The following is a 13,055-nucleotide window of genomic DNA, read 5'->3' on the forward strand; positions in this document are numbered from 1 at the left end:
TTTTTCCAGGTGTATAGTTTTGTTAGCATATATTGCAATGCCTGGCCTAAGAAAGATCACAGTGCCATCATTTTAAAAGGTGAGGTCATGGGTCATATATAATTATCTGTTAGTTTTTGCTGTGTTTTTAGTTACTTATACCCATATGTGATGATACTTCAGTTGGCAAAATGAAGTATAAAATGAAGTATGTTAATGAATATCAGTGAAGTTTAAACCTGCTGGATATTTAAAATGGAACTTTCTAATGAACAATAAAAGAAACTAAAATCTAAGGTAATAAGCAATATTTGTAATGTTTCTTTTTTTTTTTTTCAAATGGTATTATATCACAATAAAATTGTAAAAACTGCACAACCTAAAAAATAATACAAGTAATAAGTCAAATTGTTTTAAATTTGATAAGCCAAAACTGTATATTATTTAGTCAATTTGTAATAAGTTTCATAAAATTTAGTTAATGATTTCCACTGTGAGAGAAAAAGAAATCCTTGAATATCTGGTAAGAGTTAAAGGAAGGATTGCATATTCCAGTAAGAATAGTGTTTTTAGGAGGAATTGTGTATTACATTATGGATATAGTTTTCAGAGAAGGCTGTACTTATGGTTTCAACAGTTTTTAAAAATGTTAGTTTTTGTTGTTAAAACACTGTTTAATTGAAGAATTATACATATTACTATGAATATTATTTCCATTGTGGCTTTGTTGAATAATGTAAATAATGATTACAGGGGAAGACCGAGGGCCTGTATTGGAAGTAATAGTTTCCCGCACCAATTTCATATGTGTGCATATGGATAAAGTCTTGCGTATCATTGGTCTTTCCACTGCACTTGCCAATGCCAAAGACTTAGCTGATTGGCTCAGGATAGACCAGGTATACTTAATTCTTCACATTTTCATGCATATTTTACTAACAGTAAGATCATTACTAATTGGCTCAGTATAGACCAGGTCAAGTTTTTCTACAATACTTAGTAACCTGAAAGACATATCTGATTAATACAGGATAGAACATGTATTGTTTGTTCTTTATTTTCTGTACAGTACCTTTTAATAATTTCAAGAATTTAGTTAGAATGCTTTGTATTGACAGTGTAATTTTGAATTTTCTTGGTTTTTTTTACTTACTTGATATAGTTAGTAGGTTAACTTTTTTGGCTCAGAATTAACCTGGTATAGTTTACTCCTCTTGTTTTTGTTTTTTACATTTCTGTGTTAAGATTTCATTTTGCTAACTAGCACTGAACCTACTATTAATTTTTGTTTCAAGTTTTTTTGCTGTATTTAATGATATTAAGGAGTTAGCTAATTAGCACAGAATCTATAAAGTAGTTTTGATTCTCCAAGTTTTTGTACACCACTGAATTTATTGACACGTCAAGGTAAAGAAATTTCAAAAATGAAAATATTTTTTAGTGTAGGAGAGTAATGTTTGGATACTAAAAACGAGGAATATCTAAAAAAAGGAAATTATTAAAAATGTATTTCAGATATTGTGTAAGTGATTTCACCAACTAACTATATCAGTAGATGATTTTAGTAATCTGAATTTGATTATAAATTAAGCCTTATACAAAAACTAATAGTGAAAAAAAATTGTATCTGAAATATTCAAGTCTTAGTTGTTGATGTAGCGATTTTAGGAAACCAGTTAAATTACTTAGCTTTAATGTTGGCAAACTTCTTAGATTTAATGTTTGTTTTAGACATATTTATTGTAGCCATGCAGATAAGTACAAAAAATTTACCAGTCTACATATCATGTAGGCCAACAACCTGAAAATGTTAGGTACAAGTGTTGAACTACTGGAAATGTATTGTATTCCATGAATGGCACATGTTGCTCACCACCATTTATCAAAATGTCATTTCTTTACCTAAACTCGACCTTTCTGATGTTTTTATCTTGTACATTGGACTGGAACCCTCTTTTGTAGGGAACAGCAAATGTTGTGTTTTGATATATGGTCTTAATGGTTAGCACAGGTCATTCCCAGCTGTTGCTGGTTCTCAGCTGGTTGGCCAAGCTTCTGCTGATTCTTAGCTGGTTGGTCAAGCTCTTATCAGCTGCTGCTGGTTCTTAGCTGGTTGGTCCATCTCCTCTCAGCTACTGGTTGAACCATCCCCTCTCAGCTGCTGCTGGTTCTTGGTTGGGCCAACTTGTTACAGCTGCTGCTGGTTCTTAAATGGTTGGCCTAGTTTGTCCCAGTGGCTGATAGTTTTTAGCTTGGTGACCAAGCTTATCTCAGCTGCTGCTAGTCCACTGCTGAATGACCTAGTTCGTCTCTGTGATTGTCCATTCTGAGCTGGTTGGTCTAGCTTAGCTATTCATAAAACTTTATGGGTCTCAGTTCTTTTTGGTAAAAATTTAAAGTTTATGGTTTGTATTAACAATCCTGGTAGTAATAAAGATATTGTTAAAACTAGTACTGAAAGTAGAACCAATAATGTAAATGAAGAACAACCTGATTGTAATATCCATGAAAACAGTTAATAGCACTCATAATGTAGGTAAACAAACCTTGGATATTCATGCAACACAAGACATCGATACTGAAAGCTTTATGCTAGTGACTTAAAAAAAAACAAAGAAAACTCACCAGATCTACACGAAACAAAACACAAGATTTACACAGAACAGAACAGAACACATCATCAAGTAACCACAAAACACATCAAAGAAAAACAACACTATAACCTCAGGTGTTCCAGGCATATACACAGCAACTCATTTGGTGGCAGAGTTACATAGTGTAAACCTACAGTGATATTAACTACAGCAAAGGAAATATCAAAGTGAGGTGTCCTCATTCAGGGTACTGACATCTCAGATTCTAATGTTCTATTAACTCTCCCAATACAGACTTGACCGAGTCACGTGACCTATTGTACTCGTTTAAAGGGTTTATAAAATTAATACTTATAACTTTCCATATATTGGATATATCTTCATGAAATTTGGCAGTCTTTCAGTTAATATTACAAGTCTTTCACATACAACAATTCATATTTCTTAGTGAAGTATTTCTAATGAAATAAAATAAAGATTTGTCCATTAATATATTGAGTATTTATTTTGAATAGTTTGTGTGCAAAGTAATTTTCATGTTTAAATTAAAAATACTTTTCATCATCTCAAAAATCTCCTTTGTGTAATCCCCAAAACCTCCTAAATGCATTTCAAGCATTTTTTTTAGTAAAAGTTTGTAGTTTATCTGTTATTTTCTCTACTCTATTTCAAAACAGGATTGGTCAATTTGACTGACCTCATCACTACCAAAAAAAAATCGAAATAAACCTAAATTAATTTTTTTTTCTAGAATGACTTCAAATTGTAAGTTGTAAATCACTTGGAGAACGTGCAGGTCACGTTACGCTATCAAATTACATTACCTATGAGCTGCTCACATGCGTGCCTCATGAACCATTTTAATTATATTATTATTATTATTACTTATTTTACCTAATCTTGTCTTAAATAACTTAAAAAGGTCTGTATTTTTAGATTTTAATTAATTTATAATAATAAATAAAGAATAAATATGAAAAACAATAAATAAAGTACTTACCCAATCTTCTTTTTTTTGTCCTTGATTGTCGAGGAGAGTTAAGCCTGATTTTCCTGACTTTCTAACTATGTGACAAGAGCCATTACAAATTCATCCAAACTAGTTGTTAACTTTCCATGGGAACAATGTTGCTACTCTGAGTGATATTGATGATTATCTGTTCAGAACACAATGATATACAATATGTCATTTGATAGATGAAATCCTTAACTTTCTATTGGTTATAAGTAATATATAATGAAATGTAAGAGAGAACTATCAACGAATTGTGAAAGAGAGGATGTGGCAGGAACGGTCTGATTTTCTATTTGATAGCTCTGTAACCAAACAAGATTGAAAGCTATAAAAATTATGGTTTGTTTGAGCAATAACAATTTTATAGAGAGTATTTTACCTTTAATTTCCTACATTTTCGAGTGGTGGTGGATAAAATAGGGATGATGACAGGCTAAGACTAAATGTGTCACGTGGGTCACACTAGTGGAAATTCTGGATTTTTTTTAAATATTGCCTTGTAGAATTAAGAACTTAAAACTTGTATACTATTAAAATATGGATTATTAGCTAAGATTTTATGCTATTCTAATTGGTATAACATAAACAAAAAGTAGTTTAATAAAATTTTGAATGTAAGACGCTAAAATCTTGTGTCATGCACAGTAAAGGGTATCCGGGACGATAGGGTTAAAAGAATTATTGGAAGACTCCTTTAAACATGGTCGTGTCACAATGCACCTTCCTGGAACAAGACTACAGACTGAGCCTGTTGTTATCTGCGAAATAAATGTCTACCTACACATAGAACGCATACAAGTAGAATTGGATCACAATAGCATCCCATACATGCTTGATTTTGCAAAATTTATTTATTTCAGTTAGCTATGAAATGTGAGGTTAAAACTGCCCTATAACATCCCACAATAGTTTAAAAAAACACTATAACATCCCATAATAATTAAAACACTATAACATCCTATAAGCAAAAAAATACTAACATCCCACAAAAGTTAAAACACTATAATATCCCACAATAGTTGAAAACTACTGTATAACATACATCCCATAAAAGTTAAAAACCTCTATAACATCACATAGTAGTTTAAAACTACTCAATAACATCCCATAATAGTTAAAAAACCACTATAACATCCAATAATAGTTTAAAACTATTGTTGATCATTACCACAAAAGGAGCGTGAAAGTGTTGTTGACAGTATAACATCCCACAATAGTTAAAAACCACTCTACAACATCCCATGATAGTTAAAAACCACTCTATAACATCCCATGATAGTTAAAAACCACTCTATAACATCCTATAATAGTTAAAAGACAACCATAACATCCCATAATAGTTAAAACTCTGTAATATGCAATAATAGTTTTGTTACTAAGTGATGATATATATTGTTTAGCATTACCATAAAAAGAATCATGAAAGTGTTGTGGACAGAGTGCCGAAGGAAATAAGGCATTTTCATAGAATAATTAGTTGTAAAAATCACTTAGATTAACAACTTTTAATATATAGAAAATAGATTAATTCAGAAACTTGAATCAATAGTTTTTACCTTCACGATAAATTTGATGCAATTGGCTCTAAGCTAGGTGATCTGACACCACATCTTTATTTTGGCTTATTATACCAACGCTCACTACACTTATAAGGTTTCATGGCACACCCACTCCCTTACAGCCCCTTGCACCCCCAGTGGTTTGACAGTAATCGAACTATTCTATCTGGATAAGTGCATTTTGGCTTTTATGACTTCATTTGGTTATATCTTCATCTGGAATACAATTCTGTTGTAATCAGTTTCTGTAATAGCCTGAAAGAACTGATGAAAATAAAATGTATTGGTCTTGAAAAAAAACAAAAAACTCCATTTTAGATAATGTAATTTTAGACAGCACTGACAACTGATGAAGATTTATTGGTTACATAAAATGTTAACTTCAAACCTAGATAGGTTTTAAAAATAATAAGCAGTAGTTTCTACTCATATTTTTTAAAATAATTGTTTAAAAACCTGAGTTAAACGACATCCTTAAGAATTCATACGCTCACCTTTCACTGTAACATACTTATGAGAAGTCAATGAAGTTGTGCAGCAGTTTTAGTTATTTCACATTTTCCTTCCAAACTACAGTCTTTAAGCTTATCAAACTGCATACTACAACAGAAACTTTTTTACAAATAAAGAATGCTTTTTATTTGCCCTTAACATATCCCATGTATCCTGACTGATCCACACTTCTTTTCCAATATGAACCTACAAAATACATAAAGTAAAAACTAAAGAAAATAATAACCCAGTTGAGTTACTTAGTCACCGACATAAAAATGAACTTCCTTACCTTATTATAAATACTTTACACATCATATATGCAATTGAGTTACTTTTGCCCCCCTCCTGCATAAAAAGTAATTGGATTCCCTACATTTTTCTCCTTGTTGACAATTCTTAAGCTTGTTGGACCCTTTGGGCTCCCTTTTGACCTACCCTGCAAGTATAGCATAGTTACACCACTGCCCATATGCAAAACAATATATTTTAATAAAGAAATAATTTCAAAATGTTTTTGCAACAGCATTTATTTATGTTATTGTAAAGTTTTTAAAGTATTTCTTGACAAGTTTTTAACTTTTTCTTAATTTCATAATTGAAAAAGGAACTTCATTTACATTTTCTTGAAATAGTGGCCCATGAATTTATTCTGCTATTTTCTCTGTCATAATCAGCATTAGGTTTTTGATTTTATGCTATTGAAATGAACTACTTTTCCTGTGCTAAGATGTACATATAAACAAAGTTCTTACTAATTATATAGAGAAATACATCTTGTAGTGAAATTATTATGTTACTTCATCAACTTCACTGTAGTTTTATGTTAAAAGTAAAAAATATAAAGCTTTTGCACAGGTCTCATGCACTTTACAAAGCACAATTTTCACTGGTATTTATTCATGTAACTAATTTATTGAACTTAAGTGTATTATTTATCAAGTATGAACATAACTTACTTCCTTATCCCTACACTAATCTTCCTGTTTTTCTATGTATGTCAATGTCATCTCTACTTCACATTCTAAGATTTTTGGAACACAAAAACTTTTCTATTTGTTGTAAAATGATATTTAGAACCTTTTTTTTTCTACAAAGAATTAATTTGTAAATGTGTTAAATATGGTACAGTGTTTTTTCAGGATTTTTAGATATCTAAGTTATTGTCATATAAGCGTACCGTTCAGAATGATGGATTGATTAAAGATGTATATTAATGTCAAATGTATCAGATGCTTTGTCAGCCAGAAGTTATTCTTTTAGACCCAACAATTTATCACATGTATTTAATAGTGATGGCAGCCCTATTTTTAAATCTTCAGGTTTCTCTTTGTGGCCATTATATGTGTGGTTGATTAACAAGCTTCCACCTTATGAAAGAAACAGAATATGCTATTGGCAGGGCTTCAGTTTGGAAAGAAAGAGCCTAGAATTGACATATTTTTAAACCAATTTGTAAAAGACGCTAAAGTTTTAGTAGTTAATGGTGTCACATGGAAAAAGGACTGAAACTAAAGTTAATAGCAAAGTAATTGATCTTTGTTGTATTGTAGATAGTGTTATAAAGCCAATTATTCAGAACACTGCCCAATTTAATGGTTACTATGGTTGTGGTTTTTGTTACCACCCTGATTTGTACAATGATGGATGTGTCAGTTATCCAGCAGATGTTGAGTACAAAGAGGGAAATGTTGTGAGACATGAAGCTTGTTGTCAGAGAGAGGAGGAGTGTTAATGGTGTAAATTTTTTAAATAATGACTGGCTTTGTTCTAGATTACATGCATCTTGTTTTGCTTGGTGTCACAAAGCAAATAACCAACTTATTGTTCACCTGGTTTTTCTAAAAGTATTATATAAGTAAAACCTACATTATTGAGGGTGATAAACAGTAGGGTATGGTAAATAAAACCACCACCATACATTACAAGACTACCATGTTCTTTATATGAAAGACAATTCTAAAAAACTTTTGAATGGAAAGCATGGCTCTTGTTCTATAGCTTACTGTGCTTAGAAGGTGTTTTACCCAAAGAATATTTCTTTGTTTGTAGAAGCTGTTTATATACAATTGAGAGATAAAAAAAAACAACAACACCACAATAAGTTAACCATGCTGACGTTATTATTCTATAATTTGAGTTGAAAACAATTTCTATATGATTTACATAATGTGACATTTAATATACATTTATTGACCCATTTGTGTTCAAGTGCTAAGAACTGCCATGGACTCATGTTGCTTTTGCATTTGAATCTGCAAATGGTCAATTGGTAAAATTAGTAAAAAAGTGCAAAAGGTTTTCTGCAGTTGATTGTGAACAAGTTCCTGTTTAAGATGGCTTTACCAACTTTCTCAAACTTATACAAAATTAGAAGTGGCATTCTTTTGTAACAGCCTTCAACAGCATGCACCATTAAAATGTACACACTTAGTTGATGATAAAATACATTTACTTGGGTATATAGCTGTACAAATTACTTTGAGTTGGGATGAATCTGGGGTAGTTGCAGGAACTGCTGTTTATATTCCAGAATCATTTAAAGTATTTTAGCAAATGGTTGTGAATAAGCAACTGATGTGTTCAGTAGAATATAAAAAGAAGGTAAAATCAGATGATAGTGTTGTACAGCAAAAAAAGAATGCAAATAGTATTGTATTTAATATTTTCACTTGCTCATGTGACAATTCAGAGAAATGTTTAGTATTGTTGAAGGAATTCAGATTATTAGTTGTGCCAATTGTGAGTGACATGTTGTCAAGTGCTAGGGTGAATAATATTAACCTTTGTAGGGAACAGAATAATATTAGAGCAGTTCTGCAAACTAATATTATCTCCAAATGTATTGCTATAACTTTCACAGATACTAGCTACATTTATTTTTGTGCCTTTCCTAATGTTCATGAATGAGACTGATTTAATGATTTGAGGAATGAAGCACTGCAATTTAGCAATAAAAAGATACATGTATATCCATTTTGAAATAAATAGTCATGTTTTCCACTTTTTTTTATTGTCTTGTATTATTAATCTGATGCCAAAAAAGTAACACATAATCAGAAATCTTTCTAATTTTAGTAAATTATCATCACATTGTAGAGTGAGGTAGGAAATTGACATATTTATATCATGTCAATTTTATTACTTTCAGCTTAAACATACAGGGTGTCCACAGTGAAAGAAACAACTTTGAAGCCTTATATATGTTTATTGAATAATGCAAACAAAGTAATATTCACACAGTTTCATTTGGTATATGGTACATATCATTCTACCTGCGGTGCTACGAACAGCAAAAGCACGTCTAAGTATACATGGCCTACAAAGAAAAATGGGCCGACAATCCTGTTACGCATAAAACCACTCCAAATGTTAACTTTTGAACTGTCTCTTTTGACCTCATGGGTGTCATGAATTCTCTGCTCCCCAGATGTGGTAGTTGTGTTTATTAATGCACCCACATATGTGAAATGTTACTTTGTCAGAGAACATGATCCAGTTCAGGTACTCAGGGTTGTTGTGCAGACTGGAGCACATGCATGGCAAAATTTCTTCTTTTGATTTGATCACCCACTCTTAGTTGCTGAACCAGTTTGAAGCTTACATGGATAGAGCTGCAGCCATGTGTGCATGACTTTATGCACAGTTGAATGTGGAATTTGCAGTTCATTACTGGTACAGTGGATGGACTTCCTTGGGCTTCTGTGGAAGGCAGCATGTATACGTTCAACATCTTCCTTCGATGTTCTGGGCTTTCCTACACCATGCTGTTTTAGGACACTGCCAGTCTCCTCAAATATTTTCATCCATGAGTACAGGTCTCTTCAGGTCAGTGGTTCCTTGCCAAAAGGTGTACAGAATTGTTGTTGCACCAGGGTAGGTGATTTTAATTTGGCCATCCATAACACACTTGTTGAAATTACCTTGCATTATTTATTTAAATATTAGATTCTCAAATTTATTCAGTAAAAAGTTATAAGGCTTCAAAGTTCTTTCATTTCAATGTGGACACCCTGTATTATAACAGAAACATAAAACTTTAAAAAAATTCTACCTATTGTGACAAAGAACAAAAGGACAAAATAAGATTTTAAAAGGTACATCATTTTATTTTATCACAAAAACGCACTGTTGCCACTCATTGTTCTTGGTAGGCAGTGTTTAATACTGCAGAGCCTTATGTTCTTGATCATAAGTGCTATCATATAAATTAGAGTATTTACGAATTCTGTTGATACAGCTGAAACAATTAAATAAATGTTTGTGCTTCCCACGTTAATTGGATTTTCATTTTTGTAACTCAAAGTTAAATTTTTTATTAATTAAATTTTTTTTATGAATGTTACTGCAGAATAACAATTAAATGCTTATTTGTTATGACATTTAGTTTTTGCTATAATTTTCATCAATCAAGTTACAGTTTTTCTGAAGCTATTTAAAGTGCTTTATTCATTTATCAAATTTAATTAAATGCCGAATGTATAATAAAATAAATAAGCATTTATATATATATTCACACACGTATATATATAGAAACTTACACCTTGTCAATTGAAAAAATTAGATCTACGTTGATACTGCAATAAGTTTCACTAATGTACTGTTCTAAGTTGCATGTATTATATACATGTAAGTACATTACAGCTTCTAAACCAGCTGGAACCAGCAGCCCCACATCATTTCCAGTTAAAAACCAGCAATAATGTTAGAAGTTAGCTGCCTCAATTAGCTAAGATCCATCGAAGACCAATAAAACCATCATAGTTCCATTTTGACACCAGCAAGTCCAATGCAGACAAGCATGATAGCTAAGCTGACCTGTGCTGGTTTTTCCAGTAGGGCATGGCACACATGCCAAAATAGACTAAATACATTCATCAGTGGCTACCTTTGTTGCTGAATAATGAGATTATTGCACAACATTTCTTTTCAACACTGTTTAACTCAAACCATTCATCAAGCAAAAGTTTCTCATTTTGAGTATGAGAAATTTTGAAATATTGAACTAGTGAGAACAACTTCAGCATTTCCGAATTTTGCAATATGTGTACCATCAGGCCAGTACATGGTGTCAAATATGTTTTTCAAAAGAAGAGAGCTGATAGTATCAAATATTTTGTCCATATATTTTTCATTTTGATATTTTTTTCTTTTGTTCATGTTGAAATTGTTGTGCTCCCATCTCTTCCACATGTAATTTATTGTATGAAACAATTCACACTTAAATTTAGCACCAAATTCTTCTTCCTTCACACCTGATTGCTCAAAAAAGATTTTCTTGTTTATGCTTTGCCCTTTCTACAGTTAGATTAACTTGAATGATTAGCACTTTTTCCTGAAATACCTTAGATGCAGATTTATACACATTTAACAAAGTCAGTTTAAAATGTCCGAACTTTAAAATTCCCATTGTTTTTGTCCATCTTGAGTGCTATAACTTGATGCATTTTCAAGATGAATAACAACTACTAGCAAGCTTGCATGAAGACCATTTAGCGTGTGTGATGTGTGCTTACAACCCATTTTCAGTTGGACAACTTTCTGTTCAAGAATAGGGGCAACTCTATGCAGATCATACAGTCTTTTAACAGATGAACTGTAAAATGAGTAAATGTTTTTTCACATTTCTGGACAAGACAAGCATTGCTGTAAGCATCAAGTACAGCTAACTGTAACCTGTGAACAATACAGTTAAATTATACAAGTTGTGCTTCAATAACTTGCATCTTTACCACAAGACCACCTCACAATCCTTCATATTTGATGGACTGTCTGTTCCTAGCCCCACTGTCCATTCAGGATTTTTAAATTGTATTTACAATTTGTACAAAGATGTTATGATGGTTTCAAAGTAATAATCAACTGTTGCACTGGACAGTAGCTCCAAAGAAAGATAGAATTCCTCTACTTCATTCTCTTTTATGTAGCAGATATAACTTATCACACATCTTATTTTAGGTTTCTATATATTTATCTGATAAACTTCTAATATGAAGCGAGTTGCATTTTGTCTTTAATCAAGTTTTTCAGAAAAATGTCTGAAATTGGCATAATGAAACTTGTGCAAGTTGTTTAGTTTGTGTATTTATGTAAGATCTGTCCCCATTATATGTAACAATATTGTTATTGTTTTTAAACCACTGAATGATTTATAATGGTAGGCAATGAAAGACATCATTGAAAATAAGTTCCATATTTTTCAGTAATTTACTGGACATTTTCATTATACATTAAGCAAGAGGAGTTGATAGATATTGGATTATTTTTTTGCTGATAATGCTCTTGTACAAAAGTGTTGAGAGTGCTTTATCATTTTGACTCGGATATTATACCACCTCTTGAATATACAAAAAAAAAATATATTTTTAAGTTGTTACATTTATTGTAAAACATGGATAAAAATGCATGTTGAATAACAGTTTGTATTATGTAGGCCTACTACAAGTGTTAATACATAACATACATTTTTTCATTGCAAATGATATTTCACATCACTTAAAATGCATACATATCTTTTCACTCACAAGGAAGTATTTTTATATTTAGGTTGGCCTTTACAATTTCAGACCCTCTGTGAGACCTGTTCCTTTAGAGGTTCACATTTCAGGTTACCCTGGAAAACATTATTGCCCTCGAATGGCCTTGATGAATAAACCTGCCTATCAAGGTAAACAATTTATCAATGCCAAGTATATCAAAATGCTTTAGACAGCACTGGCTTCAGTTGGTAGAATAAGTTTTTGTTTTAGTATTCCCATTGAATAGTTATAGTATTATTAAAGTTAAATAATAATGTCCTGTGTAGTTTTTGTTGGAAGCTGTGTGTTTTCAAATTTGTAATAAATTTTATTCATTAACAAAATCTAATTAGATTTCATTTGGTTGTAAACCATTTTCACCAATTAATGGAAATTGTTATAAATTGATTAGTTTCATTTTTCCCTTTTCCATTATCATATAAGAAGGATGTTATTCTTAAAAAAAAATTTTCCCCCTTTTTTTTCTAGGTGTGAATAAAAAATTTTCATTTGATGATAATCATATCAATTTATTGTCCACACATTTCTTTCTGACATGTTACCACTGAAAATTTATAACAAACATTCAACTTAATTACATCAAAATGTTTATATTTTGTTAGCTATTTGCACCCATTCACCCAACAAACCAGTTCTGATTTTCGTTTCATCAAGAAGACAAACTCGTCTCACTGCTCTGGACTTGATTGCTTTCCTTGCTGCTGAAGATAATCCCAGACAATGGAATAAAACACCAGAATCAGAGGTTAGGTGGCCTTTAATTTTCTGTTTTATTTCAAATTAAGAGCTGCTTAGTGATAAGAATATCATACTAAAGAATTTGTAAGATATTGTCGCGTCAGCGAGGTCACGTGACTATTGTCACGCCACGTTTTCT

General features: G+C 31.5%; 1 protein-coding gene across 1 annotated transcript in view; it reads left to right on the forward strand.

The window, feature by feature from the left end:
* The window catches only part of LOC106456962 (activating signal cointegrator 1 complex subunit 3-like), a 266,949-nt gene that overhangs the window by 196,740 nt on the left and 57,154 nt on the right, over positions 1 to 13,055 (forward strand). The window contains exons 26-28 of the mRNA XM_022382757.1: positions 733 to 878; positions 12,186 to 12,306; positions 12,781 to 12,923. Of these exons, the coding sequence (XP_022238465.1) occupies positions 733 to 878; positions 12,186 to 12,306; positions 12,781 to 12,923 (410 nt within the window). The remainder of the gene's footprint in view (positions 1 to 732; positions 879 to 12,185; positions 12,307 to 12,780; positions 12,924 to 13,055) is intronic.

Source organism: Limulus polyphemus, unplaced genomic scaffold (genome assembly GCF_000517525.1).
Source record: "Limulus polyphemus unplaced genomic scaffold, Limulus_polyphemus-2.1.2 Scaffold275, whole genome shotgun sequence".
NCBI lineage: Eukaryota > Metazoa > Arthropoda > Merostomata > Xiphosura > Limulidae > Limulus > Limulus polyphemus.